The sequence below is a fragment of the Manihot esculenta genome, chromosome 15 (assembly GCF_001659605.2).
Source record: "Manihot esculenta cultivar AM560-2 chromosome 15, M.esculenta_v8, whole genome shotgun sequence".
Classification (NCBI taxonomy): domain Eukaryota; kingdom Viridiplantae; phylum Streptophyta; class Magnoliopsida; order Malpighiales; family Euphorbiaceae; genus Manihot; species Manihot esculenta.
In genome coordinates this window covers 9,000,028-9,023,055 of record NC_035175.2, presented here as the reverse complement: position 1 = coordinate 9,023,055, position 23,028 = coordinate 9,000,028, and the positions used below count along the sequence as shown (strand labels likewise).

Genomic DNA, 23,028 nt, shown 5'->3' with positions numbered 1-23,028 from the left:
AAATCTAAACCCGATTATATATAAAATTTCCGAATCCATTCCAAATTCGTTTAGTATTTTAATTTTACTATCCGTACCCGTTCCAAATCCGTTTAACGTACAATACTCAAATCCGACCGAATCTGATTTTTTTAAATTGAATTCAATGAAAAAAATTTAAAAATTTAGATTTTATAACCCAAATATTAAACCCTAAATTAGAAAATTTGCACAACCTGAATTAGAAAATTTGCACAACCTGAATATCAACCTCAATTATCTATTCAACTAAAACTATTCCTAAGATATGCACAAATATTAGAGACATACCCAGCAGTAGAAAAATGTTGGAGAGCAATAATCAAATAGCAAATATCCAAATAATCAAATTAATAGTTCATAAATTCTAAAATTCTTTAATAGCAACTAAATTTTTTTTAACAATATGGACATAAAAGATCTGATTATCAAAAAATTTGATTGCAAACCTATTCTAGCCAGGAGATGTCGCCGACGCCGATTGTGGAGAGGCGGAGAGAGTTGTCTCCGACTGAGAAGTGGGAGATGTGGCCACTGGAGAGAGAGAAGGAGATATCGGGAGAGAGAAGATTTATCGTCGACTGGGGAGAGAAAGGAGACATCGCCGGTGTCGATTGGGCTGCCGACACTCGTCAGTGAAATGGGGGAGAGAGGCGGGACTGTGGGAGATGTTACCGACTGTAGAGAGGAGATATTGATGACTGAGGGAGAAGAAGATCACAAAACCCTAACACGAACAAAATATCACAATCCAATGAATTCCAATACCTGAAAATTAAACTCGATTCCGATTCATTGAGTTAGGGAAGGGAGCTGAGTCGTTTGTAGGAGGAGAAGAATCGTTAATACCTCAGTATAAACAAATGACTGGCGGGGAAGAACAGTGAGCTCCTGCATTACTACGGTGACTGGCGGACGGGCGGATGAAGAAGAGAGGAGAAGGTGATATCTGATTGGGCGTCAGTGAAGTGGAGGAGAGAGGCCGATTGGAAATTGGGAATTATAGGAAGGGAAGCAGGGAGAGAGGCGCGACGGAGAGAGGGTAGTGAAAATGAAAAAAAAGGAATTATGGATCAGGGTTAGGGTTAAGGTTAGTTTTGTTATATACTAATCGGGTTCGGATAACGGGTATTCGATAGTCTAATTTCGAACCCTACCCGAATCTGAGACGAGTAAAATTTTTCAAACCCGAATCCGCCCAAATCTGTTTTGTAAAAATCCAAATCCGTCTAATAGGGTTTGGGCGGATCGGGTACCCGTAAAAACCCGCCTGCCTAACATCCCCATTTGAAATGGACTTACTACTCACATGCTCTGCACTTGTCTATTCGGCATTTATCGTGGGCACAATAACAGTACACTAAAAGTTCATTCTTGCCGGTCCTCTTTACTAGGAGTGGACTTACTATTTACATGCTCTGCACTTGGCTATCCAGCGTTTATTGTGGACACGATAACGGTACACTAAAGGTGCGTCCTTGCCGATCCTTTCATATTAGGAAAAAATCCTCTCAATGCCCTAACACCCACATCGAATATGAATAGAAGTCTCACCATATTCTGAACCCAATTCAAGTCCTTAATGCAGCGTTTATTGTGAACACGATAACGGTACACTAAAGGTGCGTCATTGCCGGTCCTTTCATACTAGGAAAAGGTTCTCTCAATGCTCTAACACCCACATCGAATATGAATCGAACTGTCTCACCATATTCTGAATTCAGTTCAGGTCCTCAATACTCTAACACTAATACCAAACTAAACCCAACTCATCGAATATGGACCTTTCCCGTGAAAGAGTGGATAACACTAGATATGGACCGAATTGTCTTAATATTTTTAATAATTATTAGTTTCACAAAATATGTACTTTTGTTTATTTTAAATTATAAATTACATTTTACAGCAAATATTTATTTTTAACTCTTTAATATAATTTTATTTTAAATATTATTTCATTTATATTGAAAAATAAAATTTCATAATTTTCAAGAATAATATTTTAATATAAAAATCATTTAATTTTTAATGAAACTATATAAATAAATAATACTCCATTGTCTCATAATTTTTATTATTTTATTTTTTATAACATATTAAAAATATAATTTTTTATTAAATTTTTAATTATATTCATTTTAAAAATATTAAATTTTATTAAATATTAAAAAAATATTTTAATATTTAAAAAGATGTTATTTTAAAAATAAAATAAATAAAATAGAAATATAATAGTTAATTTATATATTAACTATTTATATATATAAAAAATAAATAATAATTTTAAAACAACTCAAAAAAAATAAAATAAAAATTATAAGATAGAAATAATTTATCAAAAATATTAAATAAACTATTCTAATTATATTAAATAAATTTATTTTGATACCTTTTCTCAATAAATTTATAAATATAAATATTTGAGTTTTGGATAATTTACATAATTTTTTTAAAATTTAATAAAACTCTCGATAATTCATTAAATTTTCAGTAACAAATTAATTTATAAATTTAATTTCTATATAATTAAATAATTATTTTATTGAAAAAAATATATAAATTATTGTGAGTCACTATTAACTAGAGATTTTATGTTTTTTAATAGTTATAATGATTAATATCTTTTTTATGATAAAATATTTTTATTTATTATTTTAATAAAAAAATGTATTTTAATTTTTAAAAATGGGTGAATTTATGAGTTTTATCTATTATTTTTTATTTGTTATTATAGTAAATAATTTTAATTTTTAAAATATAAATTAATATTATATAAGTATAAAAAGTAATAATTAATAATTTTAATTTTTGTTAAAAATTAATTTTTATATTATGTATGTATAAAAATTACAGATTAATTTTATATTTAATTTAAAATTAAAAATTAATTTTATAATTAGGAGTTCGTCTACATTATTTTTATATGTATCAAAAAGTTTATACTTTATAAAAATTAAAAATTAATTTTTATATTTACATATTATAATTGAAATATGTTTAAATTGATTTTTATAAGTGTACACATTTTTATAGAATATTAATTTTATATCTTAAAAATGAAAATTATTTATAATAATAATACAAAAATAATGAATAAAACTTACAAATTCACATATTTTTAAAAATTACAAGTAGTTTCTCAATTTTTTATTATTAAAATAATAATAAAATAATTTTTAATTAAAAAATATTAACCAATTAAAAGAGATACTTTGATTATTAGAAAATATAAAATTTATAATTAATAATTACTTAACAGTAATTTATGTTTTTTATTAATAAAAATAATTATTTTATTAGATGAAAAATAAAATATTATTAAAAATTTAATGAGTACTGCCTTATAAATTTCCTCAAACCTGAGGGAGGTCCATTAAATTAGTTTTTAGTGAATGGAATTCTTAGGCTATGGTGTGGCGAATCCAAGCAATGGAATGGGCCACCATCTATCGTGCTAATTCTCAGAATCTCAACGGACAAAAAACGAGTAGAAACTGTGCGAGTTAGCATTGCCCACAAAAAAAAATAGAGGAAATTGGTATTCCTTTTCCGCTCACGAATTCGAAGTTGGACCCTCTCTCCCTCTAATCCTTAACATTTCTGTGTCGCCAATGAAACAGGTGAAGAAGTAATTAATGATTACGATCCCAAAAATCAAGCGTAAGTAGTAGAGCTTTGCCAGTTGGGTTGAATCGGAGATGTCGCTGAGAATTAAGGCGGTAGTAGACAAGTTCGTTCAGGAGCTAAAGGAAGCGTTAGATGCTGATATTCAAGATAGAATCATGAAGGAGAGAGAAATGCAGAGTTATATAGAAGAACGGGAACGCGAAGTTGCCGAACGAGAAGCTGCTTGGAAGGCTGAGCTCTCTCGTCGCGAGGTTCTTTCCTTTCCTTTTTTATTTTTTCCCCTTTTCACCTATGTGTATATGCCACTTGGTTTCACTGTTGCCTTGCAAAACAGGTTCGGGTTGTTGGAAAAATTTTGGGTTTTTATGGGTTATTTTGAATAAGCCGGATTTTTGTCAATTTTTCGTACTCGAGTATTTCAAAACTTCTGCTAGAAATTGATAGGGTTTCCAACCCAAAATTCCCAATCGATATTGATAATGGAGTGCTTCGATTGTAATTGATAAAACTGCAATCTCTAAATTGGAACTCACATCCCATTTCCTTTTGTGCAAATTACCTCCATCCCGAATAAACCCTTATATTTGGAAAAAAAAAAAAAAAAAACTTTAGTCAATTATGAACCATCTGGTACTTACCTAGTATGATTCTACAACTTCTCTCCCATATTAGCTCAAGGAAACTTTTTCTGTGCATCCTCTAACTTTTTCTTTTTTGGGTCAGTGTTGGATTAACACATTGAATGCTTAACTAAAATCAAAACTCATTAAATACTTGAACCCATAAAATCATACTAATTAAACATGAGTTAATTATATTATCAATAATTTCCTAAAAAAATAGAAATGGTCTCACCTATTGCATACTTTGCTTTAAATTTTGTTGAATTATCATAATCTTATTGCGAATAATTTTGCTACTTTATGAAAATTTAAAGCAAAATCAGCAAAAGTTAAAAGTGCAATTAGTAATAAGTTGGACTATTTTTCTTTCTTTTTTGACAAGCCATTTATATGATTTTTCATTTGTTCAATGGGTTGTGATTTTAGTTTTTAAGTGTTTAATAGGTTAATACAAATAGTAGGGATATAAGCATATTTTTACCCTTTTATTCACATTAAGTAAGGGCTGAGAGATATACAAGGAGAGTAGAAAGAATGTTTTCGATTAGAGTAAACTGTTATCTCTGGATGGATGTATTGGACAGCATTAAGGTGCTCCTACTAGTATCCTGCACTTTAACATAAAGCAGTTGTTTTTTGCACCTGGAAATTCTTTGGTTTAATATCTTGGGGTTGCTGTAGCAAGTTCTGAATCCTAATTTGCTGCAGCAAGGTTCTTTTGTAGTTAGTTCTATGGTGTAAGGTCTAATCAATACTGCCACATATGTATATTTTGAATTGGGATATTTCTAAAAACATCTTCAATTGAATTGTCATAGTCTTGAATAACATATTCAATATTGTAAAATGTTTCATATATGCGCTTTTTTCGCACCAGGGCATGCTTATCAAATGGAGCCCAGATCATACCGTGTTCTTTATTTGCATTTTGCGGGAATTGCTACACTAATGGATATGCCACATCACGTCATGTCAATCTAGAAGCTGACTCCTGATTCATATGATATGTTCTTAATGATTATTAGGGAAAAAAACCTTTATCATTCTTATGCCTATACTCTCTAACTATCCAACAGGACTAACACATTCTTATCTCATCAGCTGTGCAAATTAGTGTGTTGTTAGAATCATGTCAACTTAGTGTTAGAAAATCGACAACCTTTTACTAGTGTTTTTTGAATGCTTGGAATGCTGGACAGCTGATTTTAAATGGAGTCTCTTCATTGGTAGTTTTGATGGTCCCACAACTAAACGAGTGTGCTTGTTATCAAGCAACAAATGATGCCTGCTTAGTAACAAGTGCAATTAAGAGTGTAATACCACTTATGTGACTGCCTAGTTCCAAAATCGCTTGCTTGTCAGTAAACTGCTCATTGTCTCTTTATGATATTAACTTCACAAACATTATTTCTTTGCTTGTTTCAGGCAGAGATTGCTCGCCAAGAAGCAAGGCTGAAGATGGAAAAAGAAAATCTTGAGAAAGAGAAAAGTGTTCTAATGGGAACTGCATCAAATCAGGATAATCAAGATGGAGCCCTTGAAATCACTGTAAGCGGCGAAAAATATCGATGCCTAAGGTTTGCAAAGGCGAAGAAATAGGCTATGGGAGACAAGACCAAAACCACATTCTACTCTGCTTGGCTAGGACCAACAGGAGGAGACAAGTGGGGCGAGGCTTCATGACTGTAATATATATTCTTTCCTTAGACACTGCCCTGATAGTGCATTTGAAATGTGCACATCACTAGTCCATAAAGTAGTCCATCTGATTTAAATCAATGAAGAAGGGGTTAATGATCTATGGGATGTCATTCTGTTGAATTCGCAGTTATTGCTTTCATCACTTTTTTCTTTTCCAAATGATTTTATTTGATTGTTATTATTAGTATTTTCAGGCTATTTTATGGTTCTCCATTCCTCTTCTCCTCCATGATTTTCATTGGAGATTCCTCCCTGCCTTGAGTCGTTCTCTGGTGTCTGGTCTAGCGAGAGACAATGGTGACCTTGGCCCAACGGAAATCCTCTCTTAAAGCTACTGCTGGTGCGGGGGTTGACTGGAGGAGAAGCGCCACCAGCAGTAGCTGAGAAAATGAAGCCATCATATGATGTTTGGCCGGTTGAGATTTTTCACTTGCTATGATCTTCAGAAAATTATAATTTTAAACTCATTACTTTTAATACTATTTAAATTCTTAAATTTCTAAAATTATAATTTTACACACTTAAATTTTATAACGTACGTACAAATTACAACCACCTAATTACACTAATAAAATTAAGCAGTTACACTAGATATCAAATTAAATAAATTAGAAATGAATATGTCAATATACTTGGAGCCATTAAAATAAAAATCCATTTATAATTTTGGTTAATTCCTTAAACTTTATCAATTTTTATTTTATTTTTATATTTTTAGTGGCTTATATCGGATTATTATTTATTTCCATAGCCACTACTAAGAGTCAAAATATATTTATTTATTTATTATTAAATATAAACTGAATATCTAAATTACACATAAATTTTATTAGAAAAAATAACGAAATTTTCAATTTATATTTATCTATTTGACTTTCCTAATTTAACTTTAAAATCAATAAATTTAAAATACATAAATAAATAATTTATTATCATATATTAGAAAGATTAGAAGGATTGCAGAATATTTATGATTATTTTTAGATGTGTAACTGTGATTTATTTTAGATAAATTTATATTTAATAAAATTAAATTAATAAACTTTTTTTTTTCATTTGAAAAATATAAATTAGGCTAAAGGCATCTGTGATGGATTCCGAAGCCCGATGCGGAGGAGTAGAAAATAGGACACGCATTTCCTTTCTCAGGAAGAAATCAGAAATCAAGAAATCAGAAATTAGAAATCAGAAAAGAATACAGATTTGAATTAAGCCAATTCTAGAAGAATAACAATGGAAAGCTCATCGGAATTGGTAGCTTTCCCGTTGCTAATGACGCCGATCGAATCCAACTACAGAGCTTGCACTATTCCCTATAGGTTCCCTTCTGACAATCCCAGAAAGCCTACTCCTACTGAGCTTCAGTGGATCGACCTCTTCTTCAATTCTATCCCATCCTTCAAGTATTTTCTTCTTCTTCTTCTTCTTCTTCTTCTTCTTCTTCGCTTTATAAATTCAGATTATTTCATTCATTGCATGGGCTTCTGTTTTATATTTATGTGTCCCCTTTCAGGAAACGAGCTGAAACTGATACTACAGTTGTGGATGCTCCTGCTAAAGCTCAAAAGTTTGCTCAAAGGTAACTTACTTTTTTTAGCTGCTTCCTGATATTTATATATAAAAAGTTCTGGGTTATGTTTAGTTTTTGTGATCAAGTGTATAAGAATTTCGTTTTGCAAATGAATTTTCTATCTTAGTATGCAATGGATTAAAAATATACATTTTTTTAACTATGATATATGCTTTTCCTGTGCTTTTTGATAGGTATACTGAGATCCTTGAGGACTTGAAGAAAGATCCTGAAAGTCATGGTGGTCCCCCTGATTGCATTGTATGATAAATTTCATAAATTAATTTTATTTTTGTTTCGATTTCAGCAGGATAAGTTTATACTTGCTTCTGACTTTTATTTTCTCTCTTGATCTTTTTGGAAAATGTAGCTTCTGTGCAGACTGCGGGAGCAAATACTAAGAGAATTGGGATTTAGAGACATATTCAAAAAAGTCAAGGTATTTTTGTACTACTTTAAATAGGAGGAGTGTGTTGTGTGGGCGCAGTGGGGGTCACTTGCTTGTTTAGAATAGAGAACAATTTTTATATTGATTCCTCTCAATTCCAGTTCTGTTACCATGGAAGGAAAGGAATTGAAGTGAAGATGAGTGGAAGAAGAGGAATCACCTCTTTCTACCCTTAAAAGTAGTTGTTATGCTTACTCTTGGTATATGATCATTATACATTGTTGATGTTCTTGTTTTTGGTTTTGTAAATTGCTTGTCTTGTTAATGATTCTCTAGTGTGTTTTTCATTTTCTTGGCCCATTGAGATCGTTTGCTCATCAAAGCAATGGTGGTGATATTTCCATTTCATTTAAATTGAAGAGATTTTTTTTTTGTGGTGTGATGCAATAGGATGAAGAGAATGCAAAAGCTATATCTCTATTTGAGGATGTTGTTCATCTTAATGATGCTATTGAGGATGGAACCAAGCGTCTAGAGAATCTAGTTAGAGGAATATTTGCAGGAAACATATTTGACCTTGGTTCTGCACAGGTTGGTATAATTCATAGAAGATTTTATGATTTTGTGATCCTCTCTAGTTTCTTTAACAGGAGATAATTGTTTGTAACTGGTGGATTTAAGTCATGGTGATATTTAAGAAAAACAGATAACTTGTGTTTGGGATGACTTTGCTTGGATAACTCTTTTTCTCTACTCAGGCTCATGTTTTGTACATATTCTCACTTTAATGACTCTAAGTTTCTTTTGACCTTCCTCTTCCTTCAAGTCTTTTTTTTTTCAATTTACTAAGTCTTTTTTTTTTTCAATTTACTACCTTTTCTTGCTTCTGGAACAACAAACAAAGCTTTTATTTTGTTTATTTAACAGGTTCCAAATTAGCAAGTTTATGTAAGTTCTTATCATAACAACATAAATACTATGAATTGGTTCTTTCAAATTGATAACTTGCTGGCTGCTACTGATAATTTATGTCAAAAAATGAGATCATTTCTCAGTTCACCTTCCTCTCTCATATATCTAATATTTCCACTTGCTTGAAGCTTGCTGAGGTTTTCTCAAGGGATGGAATGTCCTTTTTGGCTAGTTGTCAAAACCTTGTACCTAGACCTTGGGTTGTTGATGATTTTTACACCTTCAAAGTGAAATGGAGCAAGAAATCTTGGAAAAAGGCAAGTTCCACATGCCTTTACTTTTTGTGATATCTCCTTTTGAAATAGTTTTTCCAAAAGAAGTTGGCACTACCATCCATGACAGAAATTGTCCTGACCCGTTTCTTTTCTTTTTTGTTACAACAGGCTGTCGTCTTTGTTGATAATTCAGGTGCAGATATAATTTTGGGTATTTTGCCCTTTGCAAGGGAGCTACTTCGACGTGGAACTCAGGTTTGTTCGCATTTAGAAATATATTTGCAACTAACCCAATCATAATTTTCTGATGTACATTTCTGATCAGATTCTACCTAGTCCAAGGTCTTAAATTGTGGTCATGGCTAGTCTCTAGTTCTACTGTGATTTTTTTTAATGATTAATTTGCAAAAGATGGGGGCAGCATTGTGGCCATAATCTCAAGGATTAATGACTGGTACAGGGTGGAAGCCATTACCATAATGGCCATAACAGCTCGTTTCACCTGTGATTATCAAATATTCTTTAGAATTAGCATGCCAAAACCATTGAAGAATAGCCATTGTACTGTGTAATGATTGTTATTTTATATCTTGATTTAGTTCCTCAACTTTCAAACTTTTTCTAACCTATTTTAGATGATCTTATGGTGGGTAAATGAATTCTTTAAATATAAGTTTTTCCATGTAGTCCTCAAATTTGATTTTGAACATTTAGTATCTTGTGCCTGTATTGCTACATTGATTTAACTGTGAAAAGGCAATATTCAAATATGTCAACCCAAAATTTACTGATTCTGAACAACCATCCTACTTTGATTTTGAATGAATCTTTGTATATACCTATATTGAGGTTTTTATTTTTGGGTACATTGGAAAATATATATTGAGCTTATTGACAGTTGTTTTTATTCAATTTTGAAATTTGAGGAGTTGCTTATTTAACTTTTTACTGCCCTCAGACATTTTGATGGGTATAAGAAAATCCATTTTTTCAAAATCTTCTACACCATTGCTATTCTGATGGGCTATTCTAAATCAATTTGATTTTGGCTATTTTCTAAGGCTGCTTATGATTCAGTTTATCAAATGAAGGCTTAATGATCGTTTACTTGAATTGTAAAATATAGCTTAAACTTTTGATTATATTATGTTTTACCTTAACTTTTCACTTTAATGTCTGTTTTCTTCAACTTTAACATAGAAGGCGAGTTCACTTGCTTTCTTAATGAGACCACTGAACACTACGGTGCTTCTAGTAGGTCACTTGATCATAAACAAAAATAAAAAATGGAAACAAAGCGAAAATGATTTTGGCCCTCTTAAGCTTACTTTTTCTCCATATCTTCTGTCTCTATCTCTCTCTCCAGGTAGTGTTGGCTGCTAATGACTTGCCTTCCATCAATGATGTCACATACCCTGAACTGGTTGAGATTATATCAAAGGTGAGAGAGAAAAACTCTTAAAACTTTGTGGATATTGTATTCTTGATTTTCTGACTGAAGTGCCATTTTCTAGTTGAAAGATGGAAGTGGAAAGCTTATGGGAGTCGATGCCTCTAATCTTTTGATTGCCAATTCTGGAAATGATTTGCCAGTAAGGAACAGAAACAATATATAAGACTTATATTGCTTGTTGAATGAGTATTATTTCATCAACTGAATGATGGGTATTTTAGCTGTATGGTAACAAGCCCCTTTTGTTGATTTCAGGTTATTGATCTTACAAGGGTTTCACAAGAGCTAGCTTATTTATCTAGTGATGCTGACCTTGTAATTTTGGAAGGAATGGTTAGTTTTCTCTCAAATTAGCAAGCAAACCTGTACAATATGCAATCTTATAAATTTACAATTTAATATTGATTTTTTATTGTTTAATAAATTTATTAGTTGAAAAAATTAACAAATTATCACATAGTGACTATTTTTCATCCTTATATTCTAATAAAAAAATAGAAAAATATCTAAATGCAAAACTATATGGGATGTAAAAGTGTAATGACCCCAAAATGGACCGTCACCGGCGCTAGGATTCAGGTCGGCTTAAGGCCGCCAGAACCCGTAGCAAGCCTGCTATACTCTCTGTGTACCTGTAAATCTCATACATGATCATACATTTTCTGTGAAAATAAAAACTCTTTGCTCTGAACCAAGGCTTAACCTGTGCATGCACTATCTCTGTACTCTGTACTCTGTACTCTGTACTCTGTACTCTGTACTCTGTACTCTGTACTCTGTACTCTGTACTCTGTACCCCTGACTAGAGCTTGCTCTAGATGGGTTAACTCATACCTGTTAAGCCTGGTTTTTCACATACAGTAAACAGATATACATATACAGATCATGTTATGAACAACATCACTAAGTCAAGCACATCTCTAACTATATACACAACTATTACATCTCTTTAATATTACATGTCCACTCTAGGCTATTACAAATCTCTTTACTCTTTCCGTACTCTGCTGGACTGTCCCTGTACACTGTACACTGAACCTGCAAAACTGGGGTTAAGGGAGTGGGATGAGCTCTATAGCCCAGTGAGTAGAACAGGAAAACATCTCATTAAAATATGATCTCATGGAATGCGTCATAACGCAGACAAACCACATCAAGAGTAAACCTGTCACCACATAGTCCCAGTAACTCTGTGCCAGGGCGTAGAATCGAGCACCTGGTCTTCCTGTCATATATGTATATGTGTATATAACACCTCTGTACTTACCATTGCCAGAGCGTAGTCAAAGGCTCCTGGTCGTTACTATAACTGCCAGGGCGTAGTCAAAGGCTCCTGGTCTTTACTATACCTGCCAGGGCGTAGTCAAAGGCTCCTGGACTTCCTGTCTGAGACTATTGGATCATTCAGCATTCACTCACATCACCAAATAACGATGCAATGCAACAGATTCGTGGATACTAATGCACTCAACCTATTGCATAATCATGATGCATGAGATATGCTAAAACATTCCATTGTGCAAGTAAAGAGTTAAGTTTAGTTCCACTCACCTCTGGCTAACTGGACTGACTCTGCAGGCTCTGAAAACTCTGGAGCAGAACTCACTGCTGCTCTCTCTGGTTCCTCTGGTCTGTACCTATACAAATAGACTCCAATGAGGGACCAAACTAACGTATGACCAACTCTATTACATTCCCCAAGAATCCCCTTAACCTCACTCTATCATCCATGCAAAGCATGCAAAGGAAAGCTGGACAGAACACTTTCGGCGGCAGGTTCGGCGGCCGAAAGTCCTCTCCAGAGACGAAACTCAAGCACCTTCGGCGGTCGAACTTCCACTTTCGGCAGTCGAACCCTTTCGGGGGCACGTTTCGGAGGCCAAAAGGCACTCCAGAGACGAAAGTCTCTAACCTTCGGCGGCCGAACTTCCCTCCAGAGCCGAAAGTCCAAAAGCTCGGGGGCAAGCTTAGGCAGCCGAAACCACCTCCTCACACCTCCTCAGGGGTTCGGCGGCCGAATGTACCTTCGGCTGCCGAACCTGAGTTCATCAGCAGGGCAGAAACTTGCCCTGCCTCTCGCCCAATGCACAAAACTCACTCCACTTCAAACACTTCAATACTTCCACTTGCATACACTCATGTATATGCTTCAAGGGGTCAGAAACTACCTTAAAACCCCAAACATACAACAAAAACAATACAGAAACAAGCCTTGCTCACAAAATCATCAAAAACTCACAACTAACCCTATTCATGCAACTCTCTCCATAAACCCCATAAAACCTTCAGAAAACATAAAAACAAGCTCAGGATCTTCACTTACCTTGTGAAAACAAGTAGATGAATGATCCTAACGTGGCGTTTTGAAGCAACTCTTCTTCAAACTCTCCAAACTTCACACCTTTGAGTTTTTAGCTTAAAACCTTCAAAAGATCATAAAAACGAAGCAAATCTTTGCATGATGTAATGAAAACATGAAAGAATACTCACAAAGGACAGAGTTTCACCTCAGCAAGTGAAAGAAACGGTGCTCTTACCGCTTCAACCGACTGAGGGCCATTTATAGGTGGCTGGCCAGACCACCTTCGGCGGCCACACGTGAAACCGAAAGCCATGCATGTTCGGCGGCCGAACCTCAACTTCGGCGGCCGAACCTGGCTTTTCTGCCTTGGTTCATTTCACCCAAAAACTCATTTCCTTATGCATGAAACCGATGAACATATCAAAACATTTAAGAAAAACATAAATCGAACCCTTCTAGAGACTTCCGACATCCCGGATCTCACCGGAAAGCAGAATTCCGATGCCGGACTCCAGCCGGGTATTACAAAAAGTACATCTATTCAACAATTACCTGCAATCCACTGGAAACTAATGTACTGAAAGTAATTTTTTAAAAAAGAAACCTCTAATGTACAATGAGATTACAAAAGAAAATGTAGAAAAAAAAACCCCTCATATTTATGATGTGAATTGGAAACCAAAGAGTACCAACAGTTATACCAGTAGAACATTAGCAATCAAAAGGACCCTATTAGTAGTCAAAACAAATAATAAGTCCTATCTTTGTTAAATATCCAATGAATAAAGAATAAAATAATAAGTAAAACCTTTAAATACCGTATTCACTAACATAAATGAAATAGGTATTCAAGCTCTAACTATTTCTTAAAATTTAAAAATTCTAAAAGTTAAAGAAAACTCGATAGCAATTTGGGAAAATTGAAAATAGTTTTTTGTTTTCCATTTTATATTCTCTAAGAAAGTTCCTGTTTTCAATTTTCACAGAAAATAAGGAAAACATATTTACCTATCAATAATAAAAAATAGTTTTTTATTAAGAAATTTTAAAGAAGTTCATAATTTCATTATTAATAAAAAATCACTATAAAATATATTTAATAACCTCTTTTACTTCTAAAAACATTTTAACATGTGTGATTCATTTATTTTGTAATAGTATAATTTATTTATTATTGTAAATAAATATTTTTAAATAATTATTTAATTGTAGTTATGAAATTTTATACTATAATATTGGTTATAGAAATGTCAATGTTTTTCATTTGGAAAATAGTGGAAAACAACTTAAAATTGTTTTCCAAAGCTTACTTAAATTCTTGAAAACTGGAATATAAGTTCTCCAATTATCCATTTGGAAAATTGGTACATGTAAACATGAAGCTGTGTTCCAGTTTCTCATAATAGCTTTTCAGAAAACTACTCTTGTTATCCACAAGTGAATAGACATTTACGATCTTGCATGTAGCTTCTAAGTTAGGGAGAGTAGATAAAAGAAAGAAAGCAAACTTGTAGGGAGAGCAGTGTGAAGAACTCCCTTGAAAACAAGTAATTGGATTGTTTTTTATACTAAATAATAAGAAGTAAGATTTTATTGCATTCTTTATGTTCTTAAGGGCTATTTACCACAAAATGACAAGAGTCAATGAAATGGGGTGGGCGTGATGACTAATTATTTACATTTTGTCAAGCAAAATGGAAGGCTATCATGCTTCATTTGGATACTTTTTTAGAAAAGATCATTTGAATAATTTTTTTATTACCCATTATGTCCATAACTTCAGCACAAGTATCAATTATAGTCATTCCTAATCTTTTCAATCTATGCTCTTTCTTGATATCAATTATGTCCAACGTAAGATTTTTGTGAAGATGTTCCATGTGTCAATGGAGAATATTGTATGTGCATAAAATATGAAAAAGTAGTGGTACAGCCAACACGAAGGAGGTGTGTATTCCACTGAGAAAAAATAAAACAATAAAAGAGGTCTGTGAGAATAACCCATGTGCTGATGTAGAAGAGTGTATAACACATGGATAAGTGAAAAATGCTTTTTTTTTTTCCTTTTCTTTTCTTTTTCCTTTGTTTTCTTCTCTCTCTCTCTCTTTTTTTTTAAAATTATAAAATGGTATTTTAACAAAGTTATAGATCATTAAATATTAAATATTGAAGATGTGACATTGGCAAGTACTTTATATATTTTATGCAATGGATGTAGTCCACGTAATACATACATATACTGCTCTGGCGAACACTTACTTTGGAGTAGCTATGATATGAGTATGCCAAAAAGAAGGGTATTGGTCACAGCTGATGCTTTGACAAAAGAATTGATTTATTTTGCATCATTAACTTGCAATTCCAAGTAACACGCTAATGATAATCTCAGGATGGCTCTAGTATTGACATAGCTCACGTCAATGAAAACTTTAGATTAGCTTCAGACATGGTAAAAACAACTTTGTCTCTCGTATATGAAAGTGATAGAGGGTGGAAGATATTCAGATGTTGTTGGTTGACCAAGGAACAAAGAAATAAAAATCCCTATTATGATGTTAGGATAGAAAGTTATATATGGTTATGAATGATTTAGGTAGTCACTAAGAACGTTGCATTCCCCAGATTTTGCAGCTAAACATTTGTTGCTTGTGGCAGGGTCGTGGGATAGAGACCAATCTTTATGCTCAGTTTAAGTGTGATTCTCTGAAGATTGGAATGGTAACTGTTTAAGTTATATTACTTCTTTTTTTCCTCTCTCAAGTTATCAGTAAATAGATTTGATTTTAAGTTGTGATTGGTTTCATAATGAATCTCTCTTTTCACATTTTTCTATCCTTCTTTAATCAGGTGAAACATCCAGAGGTTGCTCAGTTTCTTGGAGGACGGCTTTATGATTGTGTTTTCAAGTACAATGAGGTTTTGAGTTGATAGTGTTATTCTTATCTGTACTTTTAACCCATTTTTCCTAGCCAATTATTCAACGTACACATATTTTAGGTCTTTATCCCTAGAAGAATTTATATCTGTGAACAAAAGTCAGTTCATTCAATTAATAAAGCAGCACAGAAACTGATCAATCCACTTTCATTTTGCTAGATATGTATGTGTGGATACGCATCTTTTTTATTTTTAATCTGAGACATGATTGTTTTGTCTCTATAGTTGGTGTGTGGGCATATGCATGTGTGATTGCCCTAGCCTGCATAATCACTTGCATATCGCTGTTTTATACTGCTAACTAGTACAAGGAATTGTTGGACATGAATTTTCATTTCATTTTATTGAAAGAGACAATGGCAAGTGTTAAACAGGGAAATTGCATCAATCAGGGAAGGAGCTATCGCAAAAGAAGAGGAAACATTTTGCTGTTGACATTAAGATTACTTATTTTTGGTGGGATAAGAAGCCATTTTGTTGATCCCGCAGAGCCCTTCTGGTTTTCCTGTGTTTCTCTTCATTCTTATGTACCCTTTTTCACCCCATTTTGGTCCCCAGGAATTCTTCACAGTGACGTAATCTAGCCCCTTTGATGATCCGTATCCAACTGCTGCTACTCCATGATCTAGCTCTGTTCCACAAGGTCCACTGAATACCCCCTGCAAAACCAATAACCCCAATCCCTCTTTTTGTTCATGAAGTGTTTGAAAATTTGCATATATGACAGTATTCTTACTACATAATGTTTTTAGACGTGTGGAAGGTCTGTTTCCTTACCCCGCTGTAGAATTGGAAATCTCTCCCGGAAGCCTCAATAGCTACGCTGAGAGGCTGGTGAGCTAGTGCCTTCAAGAAACTTGATTCATCGTTCTCTGGCACATCATGGTAACCATTGATAGTCACTACCGCCATCTCTTCCTGAAGATTGACAGAGAAACGTTAGACAAAGATTTTACCAATCTTTTGACAGTTGGAATCTAGCTTGGGTTAAACCATTATCTGATGTTTGTTATCTAATGATATCTCACCCTCTTTTCATCACAAGTGCCTTCCTCCATGAGATATGGGTAGTCTTCCTCCTTGTGAAGTCCTCCATTGTTGACTATGTATTCAAATGCATAGTCCATGAGGCCTCCATTGCAGCCATTATTGAATGCAGTGTCACAATCAATCAACTCCTGCTCTGAAAGTGAAGTTAGGTTTCCTGTTACAATCTGGTTTATGCCCTCAACAGCAGCAACTGTGGAGAAAGCCCAACAGCTACCACATGATCCCTGGTTCTTTACTGGAGTCACAGCTCCTTTCTTTCTCCAGTCGACAGATTTGGGTAAGTCTACAATATCTCTGTAACTGAAGTCTTCAGAAGTTCCTTTCCTTGGGAAGTATCTATTCAATCCCAAGTATTTGCTCTTGAACTCTTCATGGGTGAGGTCTGCAAATTCATTCAATCCAAGCCAATATGTAGTTAAATCCCTGTTTCTACTATCAATGTGCTTCAAGTTATCTTTGAAAACCTCAAAACGGTATAGCTTCTCTTCAATGCTTCTATAGATCTTGAGGTGTTTAGACATCCATGATTCAAATAGCTCACTGAGTTTCTCCATAGAAGTCAGGTGCTCCGGTGAGTAACCCACGATGGAAAAATCATGAGCCACAACTGAACAGATGAAGAGAGATGCTAGAAAGGTAAAAAGAGAAATGTTTGAAACTGAGAGAGCCATTTAGGGTGAGAAATTGAGAGTGAGAAGAATGAAGAGGAGAGGGATGAAGGAGAGGGAGGAGGAGAAGAGTTATATATAGGCTTCGTTTCATGTATTTGTTGCTTTCAAGTGAAGTAGCCAAATTATTTTTTCAATGCATAACCAGTCTTTAAGATTGGTTCTATTGGCAAGCTTTTGCTTTTGTTCTAAGCATTTTGTAGTTTATTTGACGAGAGACTCAAGAGCATATATAGAAAGCAAAAGCTTTCTTAAACACTTTGTTTCATGTTCTTCCAGAAATCATGTTAATCAAATCAGAATTAAGTTTATTTTTGTTAGGTGTAAAAACTGTATGATTTACTTTTCCTCTATCCTTCTCAAATCAATTACTACCTCTTATCATCATTATCATTGTAGCTACTATTCTATAAAACTAAAGTGTTAAATTACAAAGAGACCTAAAGTTTTTTTTTTTTTTTTTGCACTTTTAATATGCTTCAATCTTTCTGCTTGAAAATTAAGTTCACCTCATATAAACTTTAGAAGAATGAAGTATATTCTAACATTATATGAAAAATTAAAATCCGAACCTAAAAGTCCAAGGAAAGTCTAGGTTTTGGAATTATAGGGCTAATATTGCTTGAAGACATTTTAGCAATTAGAAGTCTACTTAATTAGGTTAGATTTCTGTGGGTTTCATTATATCTTCTCATGGGCCGTGGCCATATCCAACAATAAGTGTGCATAGGCCATAAAGATCGAGCAAATTAGGCCTCTTTCATCAACTATCTTCCTGGAGGAGATCCGATTCAAGATTCAGATTCACAAATTGGATGAATTTAATTTAAATTCATTAAAAATTGTTCTTATATTGAATCAGAAGTGGTTGATCAGTTCAATTTTTTATAATTAATGCAAATTAAATTGAATCAAAATAAATGATGAAACCTTGATTTCAATTTTTATTATTCATAATCCTTAATATTTTATATTCAAACAATTGAATAGGCATGTTTTGGTAAACCTATCAAAATTGTAGCTTTTTAGGTTTTATTTTCTATTTTGAACCATGTTATTTTTTAAAGTTTATTAAACACAAATTTTTTATCTTCAATTTACTTTTTTAATTAATACATTATCTATAATTTAATAAATAAATAAATATTATAAATTAATAATTAATTAATTGTTACATTAATTTATATGGTAAACATCTGTTTATTGTGAAATAATTATTTTAATTATTTATTTTTTATATAATAAATTAATAGTTATATATTTATTTGAATAATAAAATAAAAGATATAATATAATTTTATTAAATACTTAAAATATATTAATTACATTATCATCAACTATTTGAACCTCAGTATAAGAACAATCTTTTCTTTTTCGAAAATAAGTTGTTTACATTGAAACAGTTTGTTGAGCCCAACAATACAATGCAACTTAGATTACAATTAAAAAAGGGAAAATTACTTTGTAGTCCCTGAGGTTTAACGTAATTAACACTTCTGTCCCTCTATTTTGGCGACCCAACACTTAAGTCCCTCACTTTCTTTTCTGTCCAATTTCGTAGTCCTTCCGTCCAAAATAGCCGTTTGGGACACGTAAATTGACAAAATTAACCCTCTTTCTTCTTCTTCTTCTTCTTCTTCTTCTTCTTCTTCTTCCCCTTTCTGCAACTTCTTCTTCTTCTTCTTTCTTCTTCTTCTTCTTCTTTCTTCTTCTTTCTTCTTTCTTCTTTCTTCTTTCTTCTTTCTTCTTTCTTCTTTCTGCAACTTCTTCTTCTTCCTTCTTCTGCAAGTTCTTCCTCTTCTTCTTCTTCTTCTTCTTTCTTCTTTCTTCTTTCTTCTTCTTCTTTCTTCTTCTTCTTCTTCTTCTTTCTTCTTCTTCTTTCTTCTTCTTCTTTTTTCTTCTTCTTCTTTCTTCTTCTTCTTTCTTCTTCTTCTGGGATTTCACATGGAGAGAAGGGCATTTTTGGAAAAAATTATCACATCTCACTTTTGACTCTTTGACCAAACGGTTTAAATGGACGGAAGGACTACGAATTTGGACGGAAGAGAAAGTGAGGGACTTAAGTGTTGGGTCGCCAAAATAGAGGGACAGAAGTATTAATTACGTTAAATCTCAGGGACTAAAAAGTAAATTTCCCATTAAAAAATAAAAACTAGGCCCAGACTATCACAAGGAACCCTAGAACCAGTCCAAGAACAGCTACTCAAACGGAATGGATATCCGTTATTAATAAATGGATAAACCCTTATAATTAAAATAATATTTAATATTAATGATTTCATTTAAAAAAAATTTATAATTACTAATGATCAAATTAAAAAATAATTTAATATAAATTTAATTTTATAAAAAAATCAACTTAATATCATTAGTCTATGTATTTATATTAAAATTTATATAATTTTAATTAAAATGTAAATGATAAATATATAAATTTCAATAAAATAATTATAGTGAAAATTTTCAAAAAGGGGAAATGTTATTGAATTGAATAAGGTAATTATTTTTTGTTTTTCAAAGGAGAAAAAGAAGACAACATCACATGACAAAACTTAGATGTAAATGCTGAATAGAGCGGTGGACCCCTCAGCACAAAAAACGAATAAACCAGCCTGTGATAGAGCTGTGAACACTACATTTCACCTCTTTCTCTCCTTTCTTCTTCTTCTTCTTCTTCTTCTTCTTCATTTCTCTGCTTCCTCCCAACACAAACCCTAGCTTCCTCTTCCTCTTCCTCTTCCTCCTCTCACAATGACCTCCATTATCCAGACCTTCCACAAGGCCTGCACATCAAACCATGGCCTCCCACTCTCCCACACTGACTCATCATCATCCTCCCAAGATCAAGGCCTCCGCCGAAGGCTCTCCTCTCTCTCCCTCAAAATCCACCCCATTACTTCCCCTGCAACATCGTGGTCCTTCCCCCGATCCAAATCTATGTCTTCAATGGGACAATACGCAGGCAGCTCCATCAGGAAATTGTGGGACTGGGGCTGGTCTTGGATCCTCTCAAGAAAACCTGTTTTCGCTAAAGATCTCGAAATGAATGAAGAAGAAACTAGGATTCTCGGTTGCCACAACAAAGGAAGCTGGAGACATGTTTTCTACAAAGTTAGATCAGAGATTAGAAAGATTGTGAGATCTAACGACAAAGTTGGCCTTCCTCAAACTTACAGGTATGATTCTTTCAGCTACTCCAAGAATTTTGATGATGGAATCAAGATTTCTCAATGAACCTAACCCTCAAACTCAAGATCATCATCAACCACCTTTCCCTTCCAATAAGATTCAAGAAAGGAGATTATATATAATATAGGATTTCTCTCCTTGTTGTCCGCCATTTTCTTTCTTTCTTTCTATCTTAATATTTGCCCGTCAAGCTTTTTGGTCTGCAATTGTGTATAGTAATTCTGCTATATCAGTTTGAGGCCTCTATTGGCTTCCGGATCGAGTTGGCCGAGGAATCGAACCGAATCGAGCTCAAATCGATCCAGTTGAGAGAGATATACGAAGTTGGTGAAATCTTGAAATTGGGTGTTATTTGATGAATGTGATAATGCAATAATTTTAATTAGTTTGGTTAAGTGCAAATTAAGTGTTCATTAGTAATAGAGATAAAGCATTATTGTTATTATTTTGTTGTTGTTATTATGTATTATTCATTGTTTAATTTGTATTTGTTTTACAATATAATTGTGTAATTAATAATATTAATTGCATTTTCTTGTTCATATATGTCATTTTCTAACCTTTTGAACAACTTATGGTGCAATTTGCTATGAGAAGCAACATCTCCTGTCTCACCGGACGCTTTGGGGCCCTCTTAATGTCCACATCATATTTAAATTTGTAAATTAATATTAAATAAATTATTATTTAATCCATATATTATTAATTATAACTAATTTAAAAATTGAAGGATGTAATTTAAATAATTAATATACAATAACTAGTAAATTATAACTATTGTTATTAAGGTAAAGTTTTTATCATTAAAATATTAAATTAGTAATTTTTTTTTATATTTTTTTATTGTGAAGATAGTGGTTAGATAATGCATTTTCACTTTAATTTGAATTTAAGGAAATATGAGAAATGAAGTGTCATTCTGACTGGCAATGATTGGCATCGCATTTGCACCTCTCAATTACGCAGTCAGTCAGTCACCGACACTTCCAACCTGTCTCCGCGTCCAAACACTCCTCTCTTTTTCCTTTTCCCATTAAAATAAATTTGTGGCCCATAACTTATATATATATATTTTCCTATGAAATTTATATTTTATATTTAGCATTTTTCATTGAATTTCATTTTCTGAGCATTTCCTACTTTCAAGAATAATTTTACAACGTTTTGCATAATTTTTGAAAATTATTTTACCAAGTTAGATTAATCATTAATCCCTGAGAATCTACTTTTTAATTATTATTATTATTATTATTTACAATACAATTTCAAGACTAATATAATTCTAATTTCATCAACAACAAGAGAATTTAAAGTAGGGTAATCCAGCAGTAAAGAAGAGAGTAGGCAGAGATCAATACGAAGCATACAAAATTCTTATTCAACAGTTAAAAAATCTATAACAGCAAAAGATTGATATCAGTAATGAAAAATAAAAATTTATAACTTTATTTATTCTCACCACAAATCAATGAATTTAAATCAAAATTTATTTTTTAATTCAACCTCATGCGCACAACCTCTATTCTTCTTATTTGTTCTTTACAAAATTAAAAAATAAAATTCATTTATAAGTTAAAAAAAAATTTGATGAAAAGTTTTGCTTAAATTTATTTTGACTTGTATAATTTCGATCGAAATTAATATTTTATAATTTTAAAAATAATTAATAAAAGTTATTAAAAATTATGACAAGTATAAAAATATATTATATAATTTAACCCATTTTTCACCGCACTTCAAAATCTTAAAACGATATATCGTGATTTACTTTCATTAGCAAATTACAGTGAGATTATAACATTTTTAAATATTACTGATCTAGCAGATATTTGTATTATTTTTAATTAACAATTTCTTTTTAAAAAATAAATAATTATATATAAATTATTACGTAGCAATATTTATAAGTTAAGAGTTTAATTTTTTATTTTTTTAGTTAATTAAAATATTAAAAAATAATAATTAAAAATTATATATAAATTTTACTAATAAAAATAAATAATCACGTATGATTTTAATACAAAATTAACTATATATTTTAAAGTAAAAAATAATGAAATTATAGGATAATTTTTTTAAAAATATTATTTATTTTTCTATCAATATTTTTTAAATATTATTTATATTCAGATATTGTAGTTATTAGCAATCATATCTTTCAATATTTTAATTTTATAATTTCAATTGCTAGTTTTTATATCTTAATTTTTTTTATTAGTGAAGACAAAAATATAGAGAAAGCAGAAGTGATAAAAAGAAAAAAAAATAGAAAACAAATGAATATGATAGATGAAATTATAATTAATTATTAAAAT

The 23,028-nt window shown here is 32.2% G+C and overlaps 4 protein-coding genes across 4 annotated transcripts; 3 read left to right on the top strand and 1 right to left on the bottom strand.

Moving 5' to 3' along the window:
* Nucleotides 1–3,393: 3,393 nt before the first annotated feature.
* Nucleotides 3,394–6,067, top strand: LOC110601040. The gene is made up of 2 exons (XM_043950908.1): nt 3,394–3,896; nt 5,694–6,067. The coding sequence occupies exons 1-2, from the start codon at nt 3,717–3,719 to the stop codon at nt 5,865–5,867; spliced, it is 354 nt and encodes a 117-aa protein (XP_043806843.1). The 5' UTR covers nt 3,394–3,716; the 3' UTR covers nt 5,868–6,067.
* A 985-nt stretch (nt 6,068–7,052) lies between these two features.
* LOC110602206 (damage-control phosphatase At2g17340) lies at nt 7,053–15,966 on the top strand. The gene is made up of 12 exons (XM_021739664.2): nt 7,053–7,372; nt 7,483–7,548; nt 7,734–7,800; nt 7,910–7,978; nt 8,378–8,518; nt 9,028–9,156; nt 9,283–9,369; nt 10,481–10,555; nt 10,629–10,706; nt 10,823–10,900; nt 15,525–15,587; nt 15,717–15,966. The coding sequence occupies exons 1-12, from the start codon at nt 7,203–7,205 to the stop codon at nt 15,795–15,797; spliced, it is 1,104 nt and encodes a 367-aa protein (XP_021595356.1). The 5' UTR covers nt 7,053–7,202; the 3' UTR covers nt 15,798–15,966.
* Nucleotides 15,967–16,120: 154 nt separating this feature from the next.
* LOC110602207 (cysteine protease XCP1) lies at nt 16,121–17,694 on the bottom strand. The gene is made up of 3 exons (XM_021739665.2): nt 16,835–17,694; nt 16,584–16,724; nt 16,121–16,465 (listed from the first exon to the last, which is right to left on the bottom strand). The coding sequence occupies exons 1-3, from the start codon at nt 17,525–17,527 to the stop codon at nt 16,250–16,252; spliced, it is 1,050 nt and encodes a 349-aa protein (XP_021595357.1). The 5' UTR covers nt 17,528–17,694; the 3' UTR covers nt 16,121–16,249.
* Nucleotides 17,695–20,149: 2,455 nt separating this feature from the next.
* Nucleotides 20,150–21,259, top strand: LOC122721895. Its single transcript, XM_043950931.1, has one exon. The coding sequence runs from the start codon at nt 20,276–20,278 to the stop codon at nt 20,756–20,758; it is 483 nt and encodes a 160-aa protein (XP_043806866.1). The 5' UTR covers nt 20,150–20,275; the 3' UTR covers nt 20,759–21,259.
* Nucleotides 21,260–23,028: the final 1,769 nt, after the last annotated feature.

Excerpts from the sequence above, each read along its gene's own strand:
- LOC110601040 (XM_043950908.1), top strand. The coding sequence starts at position 3,717 with ATGTCGCTGAGAATTAAGGCGGTAGTAGACAAGTTCGTTCAGGAGCTA. Across the intron at positions 3,897-5,693 it reads CTGAGCTCTCTCGTCGCGAG|GCAGAGATTGCTCGCCAAGA; the intron begins GTTCTTTCCTTT and ends TGCTTGTTTCAG.
- LOC110602206 (XM_021739664.2), top strand. The coding sequence starts at position 7,203 with ATGGAAAGCTCATCGGAATTGGTAGCTTTCCCGTTGCTAATGACGCCG. Across the intron at positions 7,801-7,909 it reads GTGGTCCCCCTGATTGCATT|CTTCTGTGCAGACTGCGGGA; the intron begins GTATGATAAATT and ends TGGAAAATGTAG. Across the intron at positions 10,707-10,822 it reads ATTCTGGAAATGATTTGCCA|GTTATTGATCTTACAAGGGT; the intron begins GTAAGGAACAGA and ends TGTTGATTTCAG.
- LOC110602207 (XM_021739665.2), bottom strand. The coding sequence starts at position 17,527 with ATGGCTCTCTCAGTTTCAAACATTTCTCTTTTTACCTTTCTAGCATCT. Across the intron at positions 16,725-16,834 it reads GCACTTGTGATGAAAAGAGG|GAAGAGATGGCGGTAGTGAC; the intron begins GTGAGATATCAT and ends GTCAATCTTCAG. Across the intron at positions 16,466-16,583 it reads ATTTCCAATTCTACAGCGGG|GGGGTATTCAGTGGACCTTG; the intron begins GTAAGGAAACAG and ends TTGGTTTTGCAG.
- LOC122721895 (XM_043950931.1), top strand. The coding sequence starts at position 20,276 with ATGACCTCCATTATCCAGACCTTCCACAAGGCCTGCACATCAAACCAT.